At 49.5% G+C, this 27,064-nt stretch overlaps 1 protein-coding gene across 2 annotated transcripts in view; it reads right to left on the reverse strand.

Moving 5' to 3' along the window:
* The window catches only part of MMP17 (matrix metallopeptidase 17), a 68,580-nt gene extending 54,080 nt beyond the window's left edge, over nucleotides 1-14,500 (reverse strand). The window contains exon 1 of one of the 2 annotated variants that reach the window (XM_074887129.1): nucleotides 14,372-14,500. In XM_074887129.1, the coding sequence (XP_074743230.1) occupies nucleotides 14,372-14,500 (129 nt within the window). The remainder of the gene's footprint in view (nucleotides 1-14,371) is intronic. The other variant, XM_074887130.1, reaches the window with a different exon arrangement.
* Nucleotides 14,501-27,064: the final 12,564 nt, after the last annotated feature.

Here is a 27,064-nt window from a genome sequence, read left to right on the forward strand (position 1 = left end):
TACTCACATCCCTCACCCATCTGCGGACCAAACTCATCTTCCTACATAAAACAGCAACATGCACCTGGGAGCTCAAAAAACACAGTGCTGGGAGTCTGTGAAACGAGGCAGTGAAAATGAGCAAGAGACTGATTCCATAAAAGCCGCCACCACCCCCTCAGCAAAGAGGCCACTTATCTGTGGTGCTACCTGCAGCAAAGGAATAAAGAATTGCGATGAAGCGAAGATGCAATTTCTTTTAGTGGGTCCTGAGCCTCCTTCTGCAGTTAAGACATCAATACAGGTGCGCGTCAGTTGAGTCACCAGACCAACTTTTGCAGGCTTGCCTTCCTGGAGAAACCTCTCCTGCAAAAGCGGCTTTAGGAGGAGAGTAGAAAGGGCTGCAAAACGCACGAGCGAGCAAAGCCACACGGCGTTGCCTCCGCAGCCTCCGCGGCAGGGCACTGCTGTCAGCTGCCTTGATGGAGTGCTGCTTTCACACGGCAGCCCTCCTCCCAGACAACATTTTCTCTAGAATGGAGCTGCATGTTAAAAGTCAGTACATAAAAAATATTTAAGCCTTGCCTGATCTTAACACACCTTCCCTCAAGCGCCAAGGAAATTCTCAGCCTGGCTTTTTTGCTCCTGAATCCACAGCAGAGCAGGGTAGGTTCCTGCTAAGCCCCCCTTGTCCCCCCAAACTCAGCCAGGGTCGCAACACTCCTCCCCCTCCTAAAACGCTTGCATCGCTTTCAGCTGCGCCCATTTTTCTTTTCCTGGACTCTGATGGTGGGGGGTTTTTGGGGTGCCCAGCCCTTCGCTGGCACACATGGCAGTGATGGCCAGGGATGCCTTGGGTACCTGATGCCTGCCACAGGCATGGGTCACTGGCATCACAAGCACAGTCCACTGAAATCAAGAGTTAACATTAAGAGTTAAATTCAAAACACAGGGAAACATCACTAGCACAAGGCTGGAAATAAGTAAAGGCTGTCAGAGATGTGAGTGCTGGGACCAAGCCCCCCTGGGTGCTGTTTTGGTAGGGCAGAGGGGAGAAACAGGATCACCGGGAGACCCTGAGAGGGTGGAAAGGGTCCTCCAGCCATCACTCCATCAGATCATGACAGTTTTTGGTCCTCCCCATCCTGCCCAGAGCTGTCCCCGGAGGCATGGACAGTGCTGGGGAAGCCCTGCAAGAGCCCCTCAGCCGTGGCATGTCGGTGCACATGATGCTGGCTGCTGGGCGCTCTTCTTCCCCCTCCCCAGCAGACTCCCCAGCGCAGGGCTGGCAGGGCACCAGGGAAATTAAGCAGGCGATTTCTAAAGCGGAGAGAAAAGCAGCCATCTGGGCCCTAACAGACAGGTCGTTTAATGAACAAAGGGAATTTTCTAGAGAAGCTGGAGAAATGCAACAGTCTGAATAAAAGAAGTGGTAACCCCTCCGATCCATCCAGAGGCTGCCTTAAGAGAGAAGCTGTCAGGGAGCACTGAATACAGGGGTAATGCCCCGTCCTGTCTAATTAAAGGATGAAGCTGGAGATGGGCTGAAGCAGTGGGAAGCTGGGAGAAGGAGGGTGGGCTGGGGGAGAAGTTCACATTTTCTGAGCCACAAAGAGGTGGGGCAGCCACCCCGGCAGCCCCCTCTGCTTAGGCACCTACTTCTGCCCCTTTGGGGATGGATTTACATCACTAAGTCCCCTAGGAGATTTTATGTGCCCTCATCTTAACTACCAACATATTCCCCTGCAGAAAGCATGATTACTACTCATGTGACAGACAGAAAACCCAGGCAACTTTCCCACGTCACAGCTCCAAAGTTCAGGGTACAAATCTGGCACCCTTGTCCTCACCTTGTACATCCACCACCAGCTACAGACACCTCCTCTCCTTTCTGCTCTTCCTTGTAGGAAAACCATCATCACTCATAATTCAATTCGCGAGTACTTTCTCACCCCATTGTTTCGTATGTGGAACATTTCATAACCTTGTTTTGCACGCTCGAAGGCAGCGCTCCCCCTTCTCCTGGGGCTGGTGAGCAGGTCTCTTTTGAAGCTCTTCCAGGTTATTGAACTACTGTGTTAATGCAGCTTGTTTCCCATCAGCTGAGGGCAGAGTGCTGGGGACATCATTTATTTTCCATGTTTATTTATGTCAGGAGAGTCCTTAAAGGATTTCTTTGCAGCTGCTTCGGTTGTTGCTCTTGCCGAGGTTACCTCCTGCCCCGCTGCGTGCCAGCAAGTCAGGCCCAGGGAGACTGGAGTCCACCAGCTTCCTTAGCTGTTTTGATGCCGTGGCAACAACTAATTTATGCTTCTTAATGAGAAGCAGATTTGCTCTTTTATTCTGGCTAATAAGCCCTTATGTCCCTTGAAGGTAAGGCGAGCTGATCCCTCAGTCAAATACCCCTATTTCTGCACAGTCGCCAAAGAAGGGCTGGTTCTGGTCACCTCCTTTTCAGATGGCTTGAGCATGTCCCATCTGGACTTTGAGGATACGATCACAGCAGAAAGCAGTGTTGCCCCCATGACGTGTGAGCCCCTCCCCAGGAACAAGCTCGTCCTCCAGGATGATGTGGATTGAGACTTGTAAACCCTTGAAAAATGGCGGTATTGGGATTATCTCAACAGAGCAATTCCCTCTGCACCTCTCATCCTCGTGGAGGAACCAAATGGGTGCCTATTTTATTCCACCTGCCACTGCCCCACTGCCTTTATTATTATTTCTCCAGGCTCAGTCATGGCTGCAGATGGTAACTTTTTCTTGCTCTAAACAATGTATGGCCAATTTGCAAACTGAGATGACCTCCTCTGCACCAGCCCCTGCTCAGGGCTCCACACCAGCCCTGGTCCATCACCCACGGATGATGGCCAGACCCTGTGCCCTTGCCCAGGTGGTCCAAGCTGGCATATTGCCCCACTCCCAGCTGCTACCCAGCAACTTCCAGCTCTTTGGAGCATCCCAAGGTGATTTGCTGGGGAACTGGCTGCCAATTAGTTTTCTCTTTAGAGTTCAAGGCTACCCCAGAGGAGGAGAGCATGCCGTATCGATTTCCTCTGTCGTCCTCCCAACCATCTGGGCAAAGAAACATTTGTTATTTTGTGACAGATCCCTGCAGAGGCCACTCAGGCATCCTACCTGCTTGCACAGCCGAGCTGGCAATTTTGCCAGAAACTCTGCTTTAAAGGGTTTTGCAACATTAATTAAATTTCTGCAGTTGTATCTCTTGGCTCTGAATAAGATCTGAGCTTCTCTGAGCACGTGAGGAAGGGCTCAGCTCCTCATCCCTGTTCGAACCTGGCTCTGAACAAGTCTGGCTCCCTAGACTGCATTCCCTGTGCACAACATCAGAAATACAATATTGTCCCTCACCAAAAGGAAATGAATTCAGGACTGTCAGTGTTCAGACACAGGTATGGGTCTAGATAGCCCAGAGGTTGAGAGATGAGCCCAGACCTACAAAAAAAACCAGTTGTCCTTGCCCAGAGAACCGATTCCTCTAAATAGACAAGCAAAAAGTAGTATCTGTGATCACACAGACAGGCACAATGCAGGAGGGACAGTGAGTGACCCCAAGGACTCCAGTTGAATTTGACACAAAGCTCTCACAACTCCTGCTTCCTTCCACCCTTCAGGCTCGCACCGATGACCTCCCCCAACACGGCCAGGCTTTTGTAGACACTGTTTCCCGTTTTCCAGGAAAGCACAGAAGGAAGAGGAGCTGCCAAGCCTGTGAAATGCAGGAGACAGGTTGGTTTTAATAGTTAAAATTCTTTAGAAATTTAAAACAGAAGCTGCTTTTTCAGGAAGAGGATATTAATAAATGAGATAGGAGGAAAACACGGAGAAGATAAGGAGAACTTTAACTCAGGAAAGCTGTGGGACTAGGGCTTCCCAAGCAGCAGAGCTAGATCCACTGCCTGAGCTGTTCCCGTGGTGGAGGTGGGAAATGGGCACATGGCTCACCGGGGTCCTGCAGGGCTGGGAAACCAGAACGGAGGATGGAAAACAGTCCGACAGTGCCAGGCTGGCACTTCCTGCACAACATAGCACGGTTTCTGGCAGCTATTACAAAGGGGCCTGGAAGCAAGGCAGTTGGAGGGGTCAGAAGACACTTGGCATCATCAGCTTTGCTCCAGGGCAGCTATTAATCATCGCCCTTTGCAGCCAGAGCTGCCTGGGTGCAATGGGGGGGTGGTGCTGGGCTGTGAAGGCGAGAGCCGGCACGTTGGCACTGCGGTCCCGTGGGCGCGCTCACCCGCTGACATTTTCAGGAGGTGGCCGAAGCGACGTAACGCCTTCCTGGGGAGAGTGGCAGAGCCACCGCAGACAGGTGACGGTGGGTCTGTGCCTGCTCTGCGGCTACGGGAGATACGCGGTGGGCTCAGCACCGCGGTACGCTATTTCAAGAAGAAAGTCAAAGTTTGTGCAGCTGTTGATAAAGGTATTTGCTATGAGGTAGGTGGCAATTACTGCAGAATAAGAGCAAGGAGGCGCGGAAGGCACTTTGCAAACTTTATCCACTTAAAGCACGGACTGCTGACACCACGCAGGGATTTAGAGACCAAAGGTTTGCACCAAGGGGCAGGATTTGAAAGCCGGGAGCCCCAGCCTCCCAGGCTAAGTCACTACCATTTCCCCCACCCTCGATTAATAACAGCAATAAAAAAGGCACTCGGGCAGCAGCCCGGAGGGCTGGGCAGGGCGCAGACACAGGGGGAGAGCCCAGCACCCCACCCCCCTCCAATGAGTGGGTTTCCAACCTCCGTCCCCAGCCCAGCACCAACATATTTTCTCGGATATTTTCCCAGTTTCCACAAGAGGGCACCGGCACGACACCGACGGGGACGCACCGGTGTCCCCGAGCGGTTCCCGGCCGGCCCCGGGGGCTGCGCGGCCCCTTCCCACCGCCCGCGGCCGCGGAGCCGGGGCCAGCAGAGGCTCCGGGACGGGATCTCACCCCGGGGTTTTGTCTGCAGGAGAAAAGCGGTTGAGGTACATCTCCCAGGAGAGCTCTCTGCAAAGTCTAGGAGCGGGGAGATCTCCGTTCTGGAGCCCGGGCTATTGCAAAGAAACCCCTTTTGCTCAAAGAAGGCGATTTTCTGGAATAGCTCTGCTAACACCGAAGGGCTACGGGGAGGGGAACGGTCCCACCCCGGTGGGTGAGGAAGGGCACCCACCATCACTCATCTCCTCCAACATCTGCGCCCCCGTGCACAGCCCAGGCAGGGAGCATGAGCCCTCAGAGCTGCTCCTCTGGGGAGACTGCTTCATCCACAGGGCACCGTTGGGCTCCTGGCAAACCCTGATGCAGGCAAAGACCTAGCTGGAAAGAGAGAGACCAGTGAAAGTAAACCCCCCAGTAACAGAAGCGTGGATGAAAAGAGCCAGTCCAGCTCAGCAGATGGGTTTTGCAGAGCAGACCCGTGGGGCACACACCTACCCCAGCGCAGGGATCAGGAGCAGACCTGTAAGTGTCCAGAAGGCAGAAATCACTCCAGGGCATCACCTGGGAGAGCTGCATCCCACAGCTGTAGCCAGGGCAGGCCCAGCTCCCAGAAGTTCTCCTCTTCTTCAATGCCTCTGGCTCCCAACAGCGCCATGAGTGGTGACAGGACTTGACACTGCCAGGACCCTGCCAAGGTGCAGCCCAACCACACATGAACTGCCACCAGTGCCTACAAAGCAGCATTCACTCTCATACCACAATGCTGAGCAAATACACCCAGTGCTTCTTCTTCCACACTGCCTCAGTCTGATGGGGAACAAAGCAGCTCTTAAGAGCCAAATGCTGATCCAGCAACTGCCTCTCACATGGAGCCCCTTGAGCTATACCTAAGCCCAGGGAGCTGCAGTGATGGTGAAAAGAGGGCAGTCCATGAACACCACCCAACTCCAGACAGGACTGGATACCCTTCACGAAGGGAAGCCTTTGACTATGAGACTTGGTGCCCAGAGCTCAGGTCACCTTTCAATGAGCGATGCAGTTGCTTGGTCAGCGACCACATCTTGTACCTCAGAGCCTGGCAGATCAGGCACTTGGTGCTCCAGGTTTTAGGCAGAGAAAGAGAATTTTAGTGTCTTCTTGAGTGAGTTTTTTAACCCAGGTGAGCTTGTAGAAGACTACTCAAATCACTGTTGCCCTGTTCACCACCCATACGAGACCCTGGAGCACGACAGCTGATCTCTTCTAGATTATCTTGATCTTGCTGGACACTGAGTGAGTGCGTACCAAAGCACAAGGTGTATTAGAAATGCCAGAACAGCAACAGATTGTCTGACGGGGCTGTCATTCTGTCATGAAATATGACACGCATCCAGCCCAGGAGGAAGAACTGGATTGCTGTACACTTTAGTGTCAGCTGAGGCCATGCAAGATTATTCCTCATTTCAGAGTCTCATTGATCAGACCTAGAGGATACATTTCTGCAGCATAAACAAAATGTGGCAAAAGTCCCAAACCACCTACCTCTCTTCAGCTGTGCCTTTATATAAAACACGTTGCCATTCCACAGGCGCGTCTATGAGAGATTTCCCTTTTGTGAACCCAATTTCCTCTCGCTTTTGAACAAAAATGCATCTCTGACATGAGGGATGTAAAGGTAGAGACAGCATGGCTTGGTACAGAGCAACAGGGAATTTGCTGAGCAGCGACAAAACAGAGAACAAACAAGAAAAATAAAAGTCAATTTAATGCAGAGAATTTATCAAAGGAGCAAAGATGCTACTTGAGCAGCACCACTGACTGCCCTTCTGTTGGCGGACGTGCCGGAGGGACACTATGAGCACAAAGAAGGAACAGCAATGACAAAGTAAACACAAGTAACAAGGTGGGAACAAGCCTATGGGCTGGTGGGAGCTCCCCATGCTCCCCACCACGTGTCTTGTCAAAGGTGCAGCCTCAACCAAGCACAAGCTAGGACATAACTAATGTTGAGTGGATGTAATATCTCCGGAGGACATCCCACATGGTGGGCTCAAGAAAAACAAGAGAGACTGCTTTGTTTTTCTCTTGCTCAGTGATAAATGACACCTGACACCCTTTCCCAAAAGCTGAATTCATCAACTCCAGAGCTTACAGGTAATTAGATCTGGAGTCGTGGTGGGATTGTCTCTAGCAGTCATGGTATCGTTTTCCTCCTTGTGATTTCCTTGGGATCCTATAACCAAACTTCCCAGGAGCTACAGTAAGACAAAAGGAGCATTTTCTTGTGTTACACCCTTCAGCCAAGCAGACCTCCATGTTTTTGGTAATTATAGGCCTTTGAGAAGGCACTGCCTTCAGGGTGGCTGTGGAAGAGCCCAGCCAGAGTCACCCAGCTCAGGGCACCAGGAGTCACAGCTTCGACTTAGAGGGAAACATGAAAATCCATCTTCCGAGATGTACTTCAGCCACAATATCAGCAATAGTACTTCTGCATATAACAACATCTCACTGAGAAAATGAAGGGTTGACTGATACATAGACAGCCAAAGGCTGAGAATAAGCAGTATAGCTGTAACTTGCAGTATTTTGGAAAGTCTACAGCTGCCAAACAAGTGCATGCTTCCTCAGATGAGTGTTTCCAGGCTTTCCTCTCAAAAGGAATCCCATGGGAACCCCTTCCTTGCACACTGGTCTTTTCCATCTTTTTATCCCATTCAGGTCCCCTCCATGGTTTAGATGCTTGCTTGATCCCAACACTGCTCGCAGATCTGCTTCTTCAGCCTCAAAAAAAGCCTTGGACAGTGAGATCCCCAAAGTCTGGCAACAGCCCTTGAAGTTTCCTGTTGATCTCTTGGTAGTCTGCCATCTCCAGCAAGAGGCATTTGTTGGGAGGTGGAAAAATCCAGAGCCAGGTGGTTTGGGATGGGAGCCCTGGGAAGCTGTATGGGGGTTAGACACCCCCACCATGCTGTAGGACAGGCAACCTCTGGAAATAAAGTCAAACCTGTGGATGAAGCAGTCCAGACCTCTTATCTCCCACTTGTGTTTTGGATGAGGGAACCTTTTGTCCTGCATCCTTAAAGAAGGACGTGTGTAGCAGGCCGTGTAGGACACACTTGAATTGCAGAGCAAGCCCAGGATGTAACGGCAGTGCCTGGCCTGTCGGGTCATCTCCAGCAGCCAGGAGCTAAACCACAGGAGATGCCAGTGGGGGGTTTGTTAAATGACAAGATGATATAATCCAAACATGTCCATCACCTTCAAGCAAGGACCCTGTGACACAGGTAAAATTGCTTTTGTTCACCCAAAAGATCAATATTGTCAGGATGAAATAATATGTCAGCCAGTGTGAAGAACTCCGTCTGACCACTGACAGTCAACAGGCAGAAACTTCCTCTTGAAAAAAAAATATTAAAAAAATCCTGAATATACTGCCACTTTCCAAATCACTGGATTTGGACTGTTCTCACCAGGAGCTGTAGATCATCTCCAGATTTCTTGGAAGAACGATTTTCTGTGCACATGGTTTATTCTGATGCAGGAAATTCCTCAGATTTAATCGGGTTGTTTTCTATTATATCATCATGGCTAATCAAACTGCCAGAGTCCCATCTGAAGACCACACTCCTTGATGAATATCAGCATTTATTCCACATCAGTCACGGCAGGACTTTCCTCTGAACAAACCCGTTGTCAAAGGCAGTTTCTCATTACGCTCATCTAAAACTCTCTGGTCCTTCAGCAGCTTCTTCCCCTCGCCCCCGCACGTCTGCTTTGTTTTGCACTGGATTTAACTTTGCATATGTGGTTTGGTGTGGTGTTTTTTAATATAACATCAGATCTCTTAATTCTCTGACCCAGAAATCAGAGACAATCCTCATAAAAATCTGGGACAAAGAAGACGCAGCTGCACGCGCACAGCAGCAAGAGCTTCTGAAACTCCCCAATCTACCCATTTAAAGTGATTTTGATTAAAGAAAGCATTTTGAGAACTGTTCCTGTCAGATCCCAGGTTATTTTGAAAGCAAATCCTTGGCTTTCAAGTACAGCTCTACTCTGAACAAGACACTTTAAAGAGCAACACAGCGGCCCAGGTTTGCCATCAGCTGGTGATTCGCACCCAAGACTCGAGGGCTTTTCCCTCCCACGTTGTCACCTCCACGAGGCCAGCTAGGACCGGAGACCCACGCAGGGTACACGCCTGCTCCCACAGCATCCAGAAATAAAGGTTTCCTCAGCCACAGCGTGACCTTTCCCAGAGCCACGCAGCCCATTCCTGCAGCACTTTTGCCAATGAGTAAATAATGAGAAATTAGTGCACAGCACCGGTGATGAGTCAGAGGAAGCCACTGCTGGCACTACTGAACCTGCAAAGACTAAACAGGGCGTTGGAGACATCCAAGCCTCCCCCTCGGTTTTGTGAGTGACGACATCACCCATGTCACACCCCTGTCACCCCCGTGTCCTCGGCGGGGCAGACGTGCGTAGTCCCGTCAGTGAGTCACAACTGGACACCAAACCGGGAGAGCCCCGTCCGATGCCAGGCAAGGGATGGGAACGCGCTGCATTTCACATTGCCTCTTTCCAAGTTTAGTTTAACGAGGGAGAATAACAAAACATCACAGGCTGAGTCAGGTAGGCGCACGCAGGCAGCAACCTCCCTTGTGAGAGCCCCAGGAGTTTTTAGGGGCTAAAGGAGGGTACCGAGGTACAGCTGCACCACACGCTGCCACCAGGGATGGCAGGGTCCGGCTTGGGGGGTCCTGCCCGCCAGGAGCTTCTTCTACCCCACAACACTTCACTGCAGCACCCACGGATGAAGAGCAAGGCCAAGGTGGGAGCTCACCCGCTCCATCCCCAGCACCAACCATGGGGAAGTCCCCAGTGAGAGCCAAGGGAGGGTTTCACCCACCTGCTCTGAAGCCTTCCTGAAGGCAGTCTCATTAAAGCCAGTGATTTAGCTTAACTACCATGGGTAGTTCACACGGCTGGGCCCACAATAGCAGCCAAGCACAGGAGGAAATGGCATGACTGTATCTGGAAGTCTGGGGTGCTCAAATCTGAAAGAGAAGTAGCGGTTCAAACCAGCCAGGGCTTTAATACCAGATTAAATGCTTTCACAGGAGCCTGTCTGTTTGAAAGCTTCCAGCCAGCCTTTTGTGAAGCCAATTTAGTTTGCATTGTACTTCGGCTTCAAGAGGTACCTTAAAATGTAACAAGCAGCCCTTTATTTTTATTTATTTTTTAACATGGTAGCTTAACTTTCTTGGAGGGAATTCATGGACCTGAGATGGCCACTGCTCCACGCAGGAAGGGAATGAAGTGCTTTAATGACAGAGGGGCTGAGCAAAGCTCCTCTCTCCAATGCCGTTGGCCTGAATGCATTATTGTTTAGGGAATCTATTGAGCAGTTTGTCCTGAAAGACTTGCCATTTTAGAAGGCTGAATGAAGCTCCAACTGGGGTTATCAATTTTTAATTTCCCCATTAGCAGAAACAGAAGGTTATGAGTCTGGTAGTTTCTCCTGATAGAGGGAACAGTCTATTTCTATGCAAGGATTTTACTTTGAGGGCCAATTATCCCAAGCCTTGAACCAGGCGGTAAGCCATGTCTCTGGGACACTGTGCCAGACCCCAGGTGCTTAAATGCAGCAATTTAGGAGAGTTCCTGGCTGATCCTGGGGCAGGTGGGAGCAGGAGGGCAGCTGCACATGGGCATTTAGCAGTGACAGCAGCAGGATGCTCCTATCCTCTTGCAGGTGGGAAAAGCACCCCAGAAACTGCAAGGAGGAGCCCATTCCCCAGGCAAGGGCCAGCTTCTGCTTTGAAATTCGGCACCTGGGAGACAAGGGGCACAGACTTGTAGGAAACTGTTGCTCCTTCTGCCCCTCCACTCCCTGATGTGGGGACACAGAGGGACCTCTGTCCTGTCCCCCCCAGCCCACCGCAGCCAGCCGGGGGGGGGGGGGGGGGGGGGGGGGCACAGGGCTCTGTGCCACCCCAGCTCTCCCCACAAGCGCATCCTTGTCATTCAAATGAGAAGCTGCCACAAAGGCGAGGGCCCTGCCCTGAACAAAGAGCCGCTTGGGACGGCGACAGAGGGGGATGCGGTCCGTGGTCTCCACCGATGAATGCAAATGCCTCCATCCCCTGGGAGCAACTTCTCTGGGAACAACACAGGCGGGCTTTGTGAGCGGGAGGCTGAGAGAGGCATCGCTCATACGCAAGCCCCCAGGAATGCCCAGCAAGCCCCAGCTGGAGAAACGCCTGGGGGACACGCAAAGACCTTCCCTGTCACCCCTGACCATGCAGTCAAGAAAAAGCAGCTCACAGGGGTTTTTTGCACCCATGCTCTTGCAACCAAACTAAAACTTTCCAGGCACTCCTGCATCCCTTGGCCACTGATGCCAGAGGCCACGTCCACAGGGGATGATCTCGGTGATGCTACCACCACCCCAGTGCCAACTCCTGTCCTGCAACCCCAGCGTCAGGGCAAAGCATCTCCCTAAGGAACAGTGTCTCCCTCAGGGCCAGGCTCGCTCAGCGTTGGGCATCAGTCCATCCCCAAGCCAGAGCTTTTGCCTGGTGCCCAGCGTCCCACGGTGCAGCGACCGTACCCACAGTGGGCAGTAACACAGCCCAGCGGGCAGGAGCTGCCTGCTCTACAGCCAGCTTCGTTACAAACCAGCAGGTCCCCAGGTCAACACCTTCAGTGTATAGGCTCCACCATGCCGGCTCTTCTGAAAAATAAAACTTGAAGGTAGACCTCCCTTCAGACCTGGTTCAAAGCCCAGTGAAGTGAGAACTCTTATTACTCAGTTACTACTAACATATATAAAGTTTTTGCTTCTTGCACCCCTGAGACACTCAAGCCCAACAGCCATAAAAAGATGCAATCTTTGAACGCTAGGCACTGTGGTGAGGAGGGGTTGTGGGGTTTACTGTAAAGGCAGCAGTGCAAAATGCAAAGTAGTAAATCTCAAAAGCAACATACTAAAATTCAAGGGAAACACTCAAGTCAAGCTCAGTTCTATCTGCTATTTTATGCTCTCTTTGTTAGAGCAGCTAATGAAGAACAATAAAAACATTAATAATCAAGCTAGATTTATAAACTGGGTAGGATATTCCACTAGTAATGAAATCTGAGAATCATTCAATATTATATTGCTTTGGGCAGCACTCTAACAAGAACGGCCTTTGAATTATAGCCCTCTTTCTTTTTGCTGAACTTTAATTTGGCCCAGCATCACTGTTTCATTTAAAACAAACCTATAGCGGGACTGGAGTGTAGGATGCAGCTCTGAGGCACAGTCCCGCTCGGCGCTGAAAGCCTCTCGGCTGCAAGGGGGGAGTATTTGGGATGTAAAAGCTCTGTTGACATTGTGCTCTATTTGCTGCAGAGAATTGCTGGATATAATTTTCAAAGGTTAGTGGAGCTTTCTATTGCCATGGTTTCATGCTTCCTAGTTTTCAAATATTTGGTTGAAATGCATCACAGATCTTTAATTTCTTAGTTGCTTCATAAAGTGGATGTCAAATAATTCTTAAAGCTCTCACTTCCCACACAGTGGTATTTCCCTGACAAACACCTCTGAAAATACCTGGCATTCTGTGCTCCCTGCTGCTCATTAGAGGGCATAAGCACAAACGTACATTGCAATCAACCCCTTCATAATCCCACTATCGCCGTCTCGAGCCAGAGAGATGTATTTGCCCCAGCAAGGAGGGGAGAAATCACCCAGACACTCTTCTGACATTGTCTACTCTATATTTCCCAGCCTAAATAGGGCTTGGTCTTAGCATAGGACCCTTCTCCTGCAGTTCATGTCTGCACTATCACCATCCCCGGCACCTTTTGCTTTGTGAGACTGCCACAGCTCTTCAGCGTGGTTTTGAGCTACTGCTCAAATCCAGTCCAGAACAAAAAAACGGTACCTTAATGCCTGAAAGTTGCCAGCGATAACTAATAAGCCCCCTCGAGTATTAACATTTAACCTGTAAAAGCCGAGTGCAGCACGTATGGTAGAAAGGGTAAAAGTGGGTCAAAGATGAAGTTTGAGTCAAATTGATTGGGGCAGAACACGCCAATTCGTGTGCTGTTTGCATGAAATATTAATTCCAGCTTTAACATTTGGTTATAGAGGAAAGCAAACGCACCATAACGATGCAGATGTGCCTTATTTTCCCCACGTTTTCTATTCTGTTCGGAACGGATGGGGAACGATATGCTTTGTCCTTCCCAGCAGGTGTTTTTGAGCAGGAGCCTGCGAGCCGGAGCACACGCTTGGCGGCCGAGCCTCAGCGGCAGTGTCCTGGCGCACTGCTCCGTGCGAGCCCCGCTCGTTAGATAACCCTGCCGTGCTGCAAACCTCCCTCCCTCCTTCACAGCAGCACCCGGGCAGCGTTTTGAAATCCGCTGGATTTCAGGGAATTTCTCCAAACTGGCGGGTCCAGCCCCAGGACTGCTCGCCCACGCCCAGCCACAGCCGGCTTTCCGACACCCAGGGTTGATGGAGTCGTTGGGGTTTCTCTAAGCTACAGCTGGTATCAGCTACAAGAAACTTTTCCTCCTCCAAGAGAAAAGCCTCCATCTCTTCCCTCTCAGAGGAGACGGTGTGAAGCTTGAAGCTGTACAGAGCTGCTGACACCGTGACCTGGCAGGGACATGACCCGAGCCCTCGTCGCCTGCTAAAACCGGTCCCTCGCTGCAGACCGTGCGCCCCCCCCATGAGCGGAGCAGCAGGAGCAGGGGGATGCCCAGGCTGTGCCGACCACCGCAGTGAAGTCAGAGCTGTGCCCAGTGCATCCCCGAGCGTGTCCCAGTCCTCCAGCATCGCTCCTGCTCCAAACGTGCCATTTTTATCCCGCTTACTGGCGGGAGTTTGTGCGGCTCCACCGCAGGCAGAGAGCCCTTGAGAGGAGCCAGCCCTTTCTCCGCGCCGGAGAGATCCCCAGCCCCCGGTGAAGGCTGGGGGGGGCCGTCACCCCGCGGCTGCTGGGCTGGGGGAAAGTTGGGCCACCGCACCGGGGTGTGGGGGGACACAGCGTGGTGAGGGTACAGAGCACGGGGGGGCTGCGATGGGGACGCCCTGTAACATCGGGCGTGAGGGAGGGGGGACACCGGCTTCAAAAGGGCTCTGTGCGGTGGGTACGGGGTGCAGGGAGGGTAAATGGACCCTTCTGAGGGCGCGGGGGGGCACCAGATGCAGCGAGAAGCACCACGTAGAGCGAGTGCTGGGCATGGGGGCACCGGGTGTAAAGGGGCGCCGAGCAGAGGGTAAAAGCTGGAGGGCACTGGCTGCAAAGGGGGGCGGCGGGGCGCTCCGGGGAGCCTTTCCAGCCGCCGGGGCTCACCCGGCACCGCGGGGACCGGCGATGCCCGGAGTGGGGGGGACACACAGCACGCGGAGAGGCGGGTACCGGGTGGGGTAGGAGCGGAGAGGAGGCGGGGGGGTCGCGGATAACTCACAACTCCTCGGGTGATGTCGTCCGCCGCGGGGGTCGGCGCCGCGGGCGCTTCTTGCCACGCCAGCCACAGGGCGACCACGAGGAGCATCTCCCGGCGGCGGGCGCGGTGCCGGGCGGCGGGGCTCAGCATCCCCCCGCGCCCCGCGCCTCCCGCCGCCCGCCCCGGCAGGGCCCGGGCCCGGCCCCGCGCTGGGCTCCGCCGGGCCGCCGGGCTCCGCGCCGCATCCGCGCTCCCGCCCCGGGCTGCGGGCGCCGCCGGGGAGGGAGGCGGGGGGTGATGGGGGGGGGGATGACACTCCGCGCCGCTCCGCCGGGGAGGTGCCGCTCCGCTCCGCGCCGCCGGGAAGGTTCGCTTCGGCTCCGCTCCGCGCTGCCGAGGAGGCTCCGCCGCCGGGGCGGCTGATGGGGCAGCGGGTGCGCGGTCACATCGCCCCGCTCCCGCACCCCGCGGAGCGAGAAAGTTGCTGCGGGCGCTGCCGCGGAGCAAAGCGTGGCTGGGCTGGGGCTGCCGCCCGGGGCCGCCGCGGCTCCCTCGCTCCTGCCATGCACCCCTGAGCGCCCCGGCCGGCGGCGAGGAGGAGGAGGAGGAGGAGGAGGAGGAGGAAGGGATGCTAATGAGGGGGGTGGTGTCAGGGCTCCGGCGGGGAGGGGGCGGCACAGCGCGGACTGGCCGCGCCGCTGCGCAGCGCCGAGCACCGGCCCCGGCCCCAGCGCTGCGGCTGGCAGGGGAGGGGAGGGCTCAGCCCCTGGCCGCAGCCGTGTCCCCTCCTCAGCTTTGTGTCTGCGGCTGGCTGAAGTGCCTCCGGTTTCAACATCTCTTTAAGTACCGGCCTCATCCTCCGAGTTTTTTAAGGTGCTGTGGAAACGCCTGGGTGGTTGGTGCGTCTCCAGCTGATATCCAGTCTCGGAGAGACAAATGTTGGTGCGTCTCCGACTGATATTCAGTCTCAAGGAGACAAATGTCTGGCTTGTCCCCATAAACAGCATAATGGGATCCTATGGCCTCTGCAGTGTGCCCTCCCATGAGGGCTGTGAATCTGCCACATGCTCTGACAGGCCAGATGGCAGGGGACACCCTGACATCTCCAGCTCCTGCCAGTTGAGGATGAAAATGTACTTCATACTTAGCATCTGTGTTCCCCACTTCCTATTAGCACATTAATATACTCAACAGCTTTGGGAATGATCTTTAAAATTGTTTTAAAATGGAAACTGTAAATGTACTTTTTTTTTTTTTTTTAAAGAAGATACATAAGAAATTGAAATAATGAAGAACTGGCAGAGATGAAAAATTGCTTCTGTATGCTGCTGGGGCAAAATCGTAATGGACATTGATATGGCACCTTCTGCACAAATAGATTAATTCAGCAATGAACCATAGCTGCTTCTGGAGATACTGAATATCAGACAGGACTAGAGCAAAGCAGTGAAGGAGGAAAGAAGAAATCTTTGCCCAGAAGAAACCAGTTAAGGAGAATTGACAGGGAGACCTCGCTTCCTGCAGTGAGTTCATGCTACCTTATGTCCCCATGAGCTCAGCTGGAATTACTGCTCCAACACCAGAGAAATCTGAGGGAAAAGCCCTGGATTACAGCTACCTGTTGTAGCTCAAGAGCTGTTATCTCGAGCACTTTGCTCCTCACTAAAGCAAAGTTCAGCTTCTTAAAAAGCCCAGCAAAGCCCAGCCTCTGGTTCCATAGGTGCAGGGACGGGGGTTTCTGAGGGGCAGGAGCTTCCCGTGCCCAGGTGCTGAGCGATGGGGCTGGCAGCTCCCCCTCACCATTTAGTTTCATTTTGGAAAGATGCCCACGGCCACCTTGCCACAAAGGCCCTGACTCCCGGGGGTGGTTCCCCACTCTGTACATCCCTCTCCTCTTTGCAGGACTCACTTCTCCTGTGTGCATCTCCTGCTGCCCCTGCCTTGTCCTGTCCCTCCTGCAGCTGCTGCTGCTCTCGGGGAAGATCTCTTTCTCACTTCTGATAACTGTCACACCAGCCCCGAGGAGAGGAGGATTATCTTTTGCTCTATTCTGGAATCCATTGCTCTGAGCAGAAAGCAGTAGCCACCCAACACCCCTCAACTTTCCTTGTGTTTTCCAGAGGAGAAGTGTTATCCCAGGCAGTCAGGCCAGCCTGACATTGCTTAGCAACATCACCTGTAGTAATTTCCTGCTAAGCAGCTCCAGAACCTCTTCTTATTAGGGGTCATTTCTCTTGGCGCTTTGACATGACTGTGGGCAGATCAAAGTGATCCTCAGGAGGGAGGCAGAGGCAGCACAGCCTTGCGGGGCTGGGAGGAGCATGCAACAGTGACTCAAAATCCCGGCTTTTAGGACAAGCCTGCAGACCTCAGGGTGAGCAACTTCTGCAGTGACAGCCTTGACAGGGTGAAAACTGTAACCGCAAGTTCACTGACCTCAGTCAAGGACATGAAACAGATTTGGGGTTATCAGTGACAAACACTGCAGCACCTGGAAATGTTTTTTAAAGGTTTGCGCTCTCTTATGACTGCTCAGCACAAAAAGAAAACCTCTGTCCCACTACGTGGCATAGTTTGCCTGCTAGCCTGGTCCCCGTGCTGGGCAGCCTGCAGCTCCAGGGTTTGGTCCTACACCAGACCCACAGTGCCACTTCTCCTCCACTGCCCACATCATCCCGTAGCAGCAAGGGTACCTCAGCTACCTTCCTTGAGTTTCTGGAAGATGTTGCACGCTCCACCCTGACCTTTAATCCTGTTTTGCAGATGAGGGCAATGAAGGATAAAGGTTCATCATGGGCAGCCTGAGAGCTGTTGGACCAAAGATAAAGGCTGGACCCACTCCAGCTGGAAGAGTTTTGCTCTTAACTTCAAGGGGTCAAGATTTTAGGGCACATGCTACCATTTTATCTTCACCTCCTAGGTCATCACATCTTCACAGTTTCCATCAGACCAGGTGTTTCAAGCAGATTGACAGCAGGGCAAATGGAAGATGCTGCTCCATATCAAATGTACTTTAATCCTTTTAGATTCTTTCATGTGGCATTAAATGTAAGAGTACCCATTTTTACAAAATGTAGAATATAATAAACTTATCTATTGCAAGAAAATACTTTTCCTACAGCTGTTTCTCACATACATTTATTACATACAGACATAGGCTGTAATCACAAAGTTTTGGATGTTTGTAGAACATTTTGCTGCAGCAGACTCAACACAAGCTGCCAGCTCCATCCTCCCACTGAGGAGCACCCTGCAGAAGCCAAGTTTCCCCACCAGCTCTCCTTTGCACAGCCTCCTGCCCTCAGCATACCAGGAATGAGTTTCACCCTGATTGGGGTAGATTGACTTTTGGCAGAACAGATGGCCAGAGGGCTCCAAGCAATGTCAAAAAAAAAAAAAAAATTAGCATCTTCTATAATGTATTCCTGGTAACAACCCCTGTTAGGACTGTGATATTAGGGTACCCACAGGTATTATAAGAGCCAGGACTCACAAGCAGCACTGCCCAGATTGGGATTTTGAATCCCACCAGTTGCTCCATGGCAGATGGGAACAGGTCCCCAGGAGATGGGCTTTTAACACCCAGCTCAGTTAGCGAGGGATGGATGGACTCCCTGTTATGTTGGATGCAGGGTTGCTCGCCTGCCCAAGGGAATTTTGAATTCCTGGGTGGTCAGGACAGTTTTGGCTGCAACTTTAAATGCTCAAGTGCTGCCTTGGCCCCCTCTACAAGCAGCAAAAGAAGAGGTGTGCACAGGGGCGAGGAGAGCACCCCTGGCTGACACAGGGCCCTGAGCCATCAGCTTCAGAGGGCAATGTTTCAGATAGTGGAAGTCAGGTGGGATGGGCAGCTTCCTTGGTCTTGTCAATGAAGCACCTCAGCTCACAGCTCAGGATCCCCCCTCGCATCCCAACTGCTTTGGTGTGGGCTTGGGCCAGGGCTCCGATCCATGCACCTTCCTCCGACTGGGACTGGAGCAGAGCCACATGTAAGGTAGGAGTTGAACGTTTTGCAGAGCTGGCTGAGATTTTCCAGAGAAAACAAACCACCAACGCCACAAAAACCTCAGAGTCTTTAGGTGGCCAAATTCCACTGAATTTTCCAGCCTCTGACCTCTGCAGTTGCTGATACCTGCTCTGTTTCACCATCTGCCCAGGTACAAGTTATTAGCATCTGTGTTGCGACAGCACCGCAGAGCCAGTCTTGCGCCACAAGAACCCATCATGTGAATAATTATATATGTTGGATGAGTAGATGCTTTTTCCAACCCTAAAGATAATCAAAGTAATTCCCAACATATTTATAAACATTTTTAGCAAGTACTTGTAAAAGACAAGATGGCAGATTTCTATGCATTAATCAAAAGCCATCAATTACAATATCAAAAAAAGTCTACAACCATGACATGTACAGACAGCAGGGAGAGATTCTTTAATAGTTTAATTTTATTGCATGAGGCTTCCTCCTCCAACAAAACACTGCTTGATCATCAAGGTCCAAAGAAATAATCAGAGAAGATCTAAACCCTCAGACTGTTGTAGGATATATATTCAACTTTAAGCGTATGAATAGTCATGCTGACATCACTCTAACCAAATGAATCTAATAAAAGTACATCTCTTCCTGGGAAAGTGGAAGCTGTGCACAACATAACGAGGCGGATCGTATGGATGCCACCAACTCCATACAGATACAGAGAGCAGAGTTGGGCAATGTGAAGAACCTAGTAGAACAAACTGAACTGTGAATATTTTTTCTCTCTTTCCTTTTCAGTCAATAAAAAAAACACCTCGATGGCACAGGTCATAAGAACAATACAGGGGCAGGTAGAGTTTTCATGCCATTCATTACACAGGCGAATTGCTGAATAGAATTTATTTAAGGAAGGAACAGCGTGATGATTTTAATTCTGTTAAGTGTAGCTTCCAAAATGCATTCTTTATGCTTCATTTGTTGCAAATGAATGACTCAGTTAAAACAGCATTTCAACACATTTTAGCCAAAATATTTGCTTTGCACAACAACAAAATACAAAATAACTGCAATCATCTGTAAGTAAGAACAAGCAAATTGACAGACACAGCAGATAACTGTTCATTGTGATACCTATAGTCTTTTTCAGCACAAAACTTTTATGCAAAACAAGAAATGCTAGTAAAGCTGATTTGCAAGTTCACATTTCCCTGATCTGCCTGTTATTGTCAGTATTTGGAAAAAAACTGTAAATAAGTACACTATATTTGTTTTCTTCCCACATGCATTCCAACCAAAATGCACGTACTTAAAATATTTTCACCTTTGTGCACTGAGATAGTGAGTACAAATTTAAAATGTCATTATCTTCTAACTATATCTGCTATGTGCAAGATGAAGATTTTTCCTATTGGTGTCTTTAGTATAATTAGCATGTATGACAACATTCAGACGATTTAATTTCCCAATTACACAGCTATACTGAAAATATCCTTTGCATTAAATATGCATCAATTCTTATCAGTAGATACTCTACAACTTCTTCTCCCTGTTATATCACTGCAGATGCTCATGTTTTGGCAAGTTGAGAAATGATAATTTTCTGCCCTATCGACCAGGGAGACAGAAATGGCAGTGCCGCAGTGGAGTGGGGGCCTGAGCTGACATGGTGCCCCCTCTCCGGGAGCGGCCACCGTGACAGCACACACGGCGTTCCCGAGGGACAGCCACAGAGCACGGGCTTCTTGCTGAGCCCAAGCAGTGAATCAGTTTACGCTGTGAAGTGGGAGAACGAGGACATTTGTGATATTATCCTGCTGTTAGCTACCCAGGCTTTGATAGCCATGGGAAAAATCGGTTACTGGAATCTAATTTGCTTGCTTGTAATTAATATCACCCAGAAGCTACTTATTTACTCGCCTACTTTTGCAACTGATGGGTGACCAACAATTAAAAAACCCCAATTATTTATCTGGGACCAGTAATAGACACTTAGTTACGTATATATTAGGTGTTACTCATGGGAAGTTTAGAAATTTTTCTTTTCCATAAATAAAAATGAAGCAGAACAGGGCAATTACAGATGGCTTGGGAGTATACAGCTTTTTTTTGCTTTCTTGTTCTCTGATTGAAAAAAAACAACCTGCTGGTATTTCTTCAATACCTTATATGAAAGGAAGGAAGCCAAAGTTAGGAGTGGGGAAACCAGTATCTTCCTGCAGGCCAGGGCTCTGGAGTGGATGGATGCTTCAGAGATGCTTGCAGTGCTCTTGGCCACAGAAGTCTTGTTCTCTGCATAATCACACACTGGCACAAAGGATCTCAGCCTCTCATGGTCATCCATCTGCCAGCTCCATCTCCACATGCCAAGGCAGCACTAACCATCTCCCCTCAGAGCTCAGCCCACTTGAGTCCACTAACAACACAGCTTAGACCTTTAACTCACTCCAAGGTCTAAATCTTGCAGATTTCTCCCACATAACACCTGAAAAAAAACCAGCCTTCCCTGGTTTCCCACGCAGCTGCAGCTCTCCTCAGCTTGCTTCTCCTCTGCTGTAAAACCCTTTTATCTCCCCCTGCCAATCGCACTCCTACAGGTACCTGTATCAAATGCTGTTTCAGAGGTCTCTTTCCAAGCCTATCACTTTGACCATCTCTCTGCGCTCCCCTGAGCAGCTTTCTGCTGAATTCTAAACATAAACTGCTTGTCTTTATTTCAAAGGCTTTCACAGACAACCCTGCTTTGTCTTTTATTACTCATTTAACACCAAGAAATCAGCTCCCTCCTCCAGCTGGCCATGAAACCAGACTCTCTTCCTTTGCTAGGCTCCCAAACAATCACACTCATCCTTTCTTCCATGCTGCCCCTCTGCCCTGGGATTTTTCCTTCTAAGCACACCCAACTCAGCTGTGCTATCCTCCCCTTGCCTGTGAATATACCCTATAAGATCAGGACGCCCCTAGTGTATTTTTCCCAATACAACTATGCTCCAAGAAGTTGAGCAATATTGTTTTGTAGTCTCCTTCATCTCCCTTGCTTGCAGTCATGTCTTGTTTTGTGTCTTCTGGGTAAGAGAGAGCTCTTTTTTCCAAGTTTGTGAGGCACCTAACAGGAGGTCATCTTAATCAACTGCTAGGGTCCCTTGGCACTATAGTAACATCAGTGATGGCTACAACATCCAATTACTCGGCTCACAGCCACATTGTCACCAAGCAGACACAAGCACACACCATATCACACAGCGCTGGCCACTTCTGCCTCCCCACTGCATCATATACTTCTCACAGAAGAGTGTTTAAGGCATTAATACCCATGAATTATAAAACAGTACAAGAGAGGCACATGTTCTCCAGGCTTAGCTTTGCTGCAAGCTTCCCGAATACAGCAAAGCCTCAATCAAGATCTTGTAGCAGCAAACCAGGCAGGAGGACAGGCCAGACTGCCACGTTAAAGCAAACTAAAGTGTAATTGTCTCTTCACTAGCAGCATTCCCATCCTTGTTCCCATTGCTTTTTAATACCATCAACATCCTTTTATGCACTGTCGTCTTTAAGCAATGAAGAGAAGTCCAAGGGTTAATTAACAAGAAGTAGAACATAGTCACTTTACCCCAAAAAAACACCCAAACATAAAGGAAAAAAAATTAAAAGCTACAAACTAGCATTTGATGGATTTTTCCACTGGAAAAAAAGTACTGATTTTTAACACTATTTAAACAGAACAGACTGTCCTTTGGCTTAGGAAAACCATGAAACCTTTGACCTGCTTTTATAATGCTTTAATATGCATTTGTGCTTTCTGTCAGCCAGCAAGACAGCAAATTATGTGGCATACATCACAAACCAGCAATCTGTTATATGCACATGTACACTGTACCCTACAGAGGCAGATAGGCACTTTAGTAATGGCAGAACATCTCATCAATTAAATCGAGCCATATATCTTCTTTTAACATATGACAGATTGATTGGCAACCCTTCTAGAGACCTGGCTCAGACAACTGGGGGGATTTTGCTGGCAAGGTCAGTAAAGCTTCTAGTGCAATGCTTTCCATCAGAGAGTCATGGGTGATGAGTTAACAGACCTCAGCCACATGCAGGCGGGGGTACCACAGCACAGCAAACAGCACATGCTGCATTGGGGATGCCTGCCCTGCTCTCAGGTCCTTGCTCTGCTCTCTAGGCTGTTCCTCTTCCTGGTTTATCCCCAAATTCTTCCTCTGACCAACCCTTCTTATATACATCCTGCCAGTCCCTTGAAGTCCCTAATAAAGGGGTTTGACTGCAATGCTATTCCCTGCTCCCCATTGAGTTGTTTTCTCTTCTTGGTCCTGGCTGCTCCTCTTGGAGAGCAACAGTTATTTAAGGCACTGAGAGTCCTGGGTTTGAACTCTGAATAAATCCTGGTGTCTTTCACCTTCCAGTTCTAGGAACCTCATTTCTAGAGAGATGGAGATCACCTGATGTTCAACAGAGAGCAATAAAATACATTCAGATATTTTATGGGAAAGGACTTAAGACTGGCCACACACATCTTTTCAAGGAGAATGTTACCAGAAGAGGCAGGAAAGAAACCATTCATGAGGATGGGACAAGCAGGAGGACATTAAAACAGAAGATGCAAGATAGACAGTATGGAAAGCTGTAAGAACAATGAAGTATTTAACCCCATTGCTTGGGAAGGCTGTGGGATCAGCACCACCAGACCAAGAGGCTCTCAGGGCCAGCTCAGGCATGGCTGGCCACCTTGGTATAGAAGGATGAAGAACAGTCTCCTGATAGTCTTCCTAATCTCGTTTAGTATTTTATTTCTTCTGCTCCTCATCTGACCTAGATCTTCCCACTTTTAAGATCTTCATGAGATTCAAGAGCTGAGGAAAATCAGTCATTAGTCTAAGGCCATTGCTGCATTCATACAGATGCAGTGCCAGCTGCTTACCCTATATAATGAGATTTAGGAGCCTGAATTTTCAAATTCAAATTTTTCTCCAGCAAACAAAGAACCTTTAAGATGCGTTTGAACCACATGTTTGGATTCAGAGCCGAACACTTACCAAATTGCATGTCCAGGAGTTTTCCCTGGCCCCGTTAGTTACAGAACCCAGCTGGCAACCATGGAATCTGTTTTGAAATGTCAGCAAAACCCAAGGATATTTTGGAGCCAGTGTTGCAAATTCAGGGCTTTTTTTTGCTATAAACAATTAATCTCTTGGAAATACATTGCCCACAAAGCTAACATGGCCCTTAGCAGAGCTAAGCACAACCTAAGGACAGCTGCCAGGGCTACTCAGCTTGCCTGTTAATGCCCTAACGGGAAAACCCTGCATCTCTCAAGAAAAGCTATTCTAGTGCATTGAATTCAGACAATCAATACTTGCAAGGCTTCTTTCTCCACAGCCTCCTCTAGACCTTCTCAGCAAAACTATAACCAAAAGAAAGTTTAACCTGATTGAAGTCTGCAGGGACACCATTAATTAAATAAGGCAAATGCTTACTATGAAACCTGTTCTTGATGGAAACACTCATATTTTGCCTTTGTGGTTATTCTTACCCACAAGTTTTCATCAAGGTCAAAAGTAAGTGGCTTCTGTTGGAAGAGGAAGGCTTCACTGCTGGAAACACAAGGCAGAGGCCCAGGAGAAACATCCTTCTCTACTCTCCCCTGGACTGATGAAGGGTGAAGAACAGAAGCCCTGTTCAGACTGGAAGGATTATGCTTCTGTATGTCAGAGTCATGTGAAATAAACAGTAGCGTAATTTGTGGAGCAACTTTAGGTACTTAATTATTTCTCAGGATTCAACTTTAATGACTCCTTTCTACTCTCTTGATCCTAATCAGCTAGTTATGTCATGTTACATTAGAAGCTGAAGCTGCAGCAGACAGAACGGCATCAGACCTTAAAAAAAAAAAAGAAAAAAAGAAAAACCCTGAATGGTTTTCCTTTACCAAGAACAAACATATGCAGTAGCACAGTGCTTTGAAAATAAATTGCTCATGAACCTTCTGGCTTGGAGCTACCAGTAAATCTTCCTGTTTGCAATGATGCCCAGGTATATATGGCAAAAAATCTCACTGCTCTATTAAAGGTCTTATTGAAAAGTCTCCCTGCTTTACAGAAAAGCTCTTATTTACCCCTTGTGTCCTCAGAATAACAGATTACCACAGCTCCTGGCAATCACAGCACAGCTCACCTCTATGTCCACACCACAGACTAAAGTGTATTACATAGATTGCAAGCTGTTACATAAACCAAACTTTTATTACGGTGGTTATAGCAGCAAGATGTCCAAAGGGATGTTTTATATACAACCTCTCTCTGTGCTTAATCAAAGTACAATCAAATACCTTTTTTTCTTTAAGCTTTGCTGGAGAAATGTTTTATTATTTTTAAATTGTGCAATACTTTACCACTAATTCTCTATGTTATTAAAGCTTGAACAAGGAGACTAGGGTCTAGCTCTTGCAAATCCTCAGTCAATTGTGTCTGGGGTTTCTAAAGGCTCAGTGCTGAGTGATTCAGACCTGAACTCATTGCATCTGAACTGTCAGAAACCAGCTGTCAGTGAACAGGAGGCTCAGAACTGTCCAGCTCTGCTTATTATTGTCCCTGTTTTGTCCTGAGAATATGCAGATATATTGCTTGGGAGCAGGATGCAGAAAGTGGGCAAGCAAGTGACACTTTGGCCTAGAGATGCTGTGTGAGATTGGGCACAACCAGCAGCCACTAGATATCCAGACGTGACAGCAATATCATGTTTCTCAGAGGCTTCCTGAGGAAGCTACAGGACGGAGCATGAGATGTTCGGTTGATGTGGTAATGTGCCTGTGGAGAGAAATTAGGCTGCTACAACAAAGGTCTGGGGTCCCAGATCGAATGGCGTCCAAGAAATACCCTGGCCCTGATCCACACCAGTGGCTGATCATGCTCCACTCAGCTGCACCCTGTGTGGGAGCAGTCACAAGCATGCATGGCCATGGGGGCTCTGTGGTGGGTGTGCTGCATCAGAACACCTTAAATACCCACCTCCCGACTCAGAGACACACACTGTCCCAAATGCCCCCCTCCCATCCCACCAGAGCCATTCCCCAGGAGCTCTCAGTGCACACAAGTCCCCTTCCAGGGAACAGAAATTTCCCCCTGCCCAGCACAAGCCAGCTGTCTCCTGAAGGTAAAGCCACAGTAATTGCTGTCTGGTACAATTAGGCTTATTCCTACTTATAATTTAATTTGTGCGAGAATGTTAGTTCAGCGCAGGAGTTTGCATGTATTTGTGGCTCCTTCAATTAGCAGCACTTCGTAGTCACTCAGACAATGGCTGCGATAGGGCTTTGTCTCATCCCTCCTGGAATGATGCTCAGAGGGCAGCTCAGAGGGCTGGTGGCACTGGGGCAGGGGCGTGCCCAGCCTTGCCCCTGGGGGGGACCTGCTCAGGGTAATGGGGTAGGGCAGGACATTTGGGATGGTCCAGCCCTGCCACGACCCTGCATGGCAGCAGAGGTCACCAACCAGGAGCCCTCTTGTCTCTCTTGCACCAAGGGCAAGTAGAGTTAAGGGACAGATAGAGATGGGTGGCAACAGAAACAGGAGAAAAGTAGAAGGAAGAAAAAAGAGCTGCTGAAAGAAGCCTGACATATACAACACTGTGGCAATCAGCCAAGGGCTCCCTTCCTATGAGGTTTGCTGGCCCACAGGACTCGGGCGACTCCAAAAGGGCACATGCTTCACCGAGACCACCAGCCAAGTCTAGATAATGCTGTGCTTAACTTAAGGAAAGGAGGAAAACACCCAAGAAGCAGAAATCAGAATACGATTAATACAAGCCAGTATTTGCTGGTGCCTGTGACGTTCCTGATCGCACATGAAATATCTAAAGAACAGTAAAACATCTTAAGTACCGTGGGAGGATAAGAGTTCTTGTCTAAATAAGCAGATCTCCCAACATCTGTCTTTCACATCCTTTGCTCTGCACAGAGATACTAGATGTGGGAAAGCTATTGTATCCCTCTGACAAGCTTTACCTATGAAAAAAAAAAGATACAGTATTTGCTTAGCCTTCAAAAAAACCTCCTATTTGGAAAAATAAGAGACCTGTGGAGGTCTGATTTGAAATTCATCACACCTCCTGCTCAAGAGACATGCCTAAGGACAGATACAAACTATTCAGAACATACAAAACTATTTTCAAGCTTAGCCATGTCCTGCCTGTCTGTTTTGCTCCGATATTTGCTTCAAGAGCAGAGCGTCGCAGGGGCTGCTGCAAATACTTTAAAGGTAGAAAAGACCCCTTTGGTGCCAAGAGAGGCAAGCAGTCCCTTAGAGGGAGAAAAGCACAGCATTGCATCAACAGGGAATTTGACAGATAAAGTGTTTTATTTGTAGAAGCTAGAAAAAAAACAACCCAAACAACCCACCGTCCACAATAACCAGAGAAATTAAGATAATTTCTTGTCTTCCCTCCCACCTTTTAAATAATCTTGCTAAAACAAAACACTTTTCCTTCATTCTGATGCTTAAAGGACAGCCACAATGATTTAACAGTTAAAATAGAACCATTTATTTTAAAAGGTTGTAGTAAAAGATATATAATTTTAGCAGCAATTGCCTGTGGGCAGTGCAAAGAGAGCTGCTGAATGTGCCATCAGCAGAGAGATTGAAGAGAGGTTAATGAGGAGAGCTGGGAGAAGGCATTCACCTTCCCGAATGGGCCATAAACTCAAGTGACTGACTGCAGCCAACTAA

This window comes from Strix uralensis, chromosome 17 (genome assembly GCF_047716275.1).
Source record: "Strix uralensis isolate ZFMK-TIS-50842 chromosome 17, bStrUra1, whole genome shotgun sequence".
Classification (NCBI taxonomy): Eukaryota; Metazoa; Chordata; class Aves; order Strigiformes; family Strigidae; genus Strix; species Strix uralensis.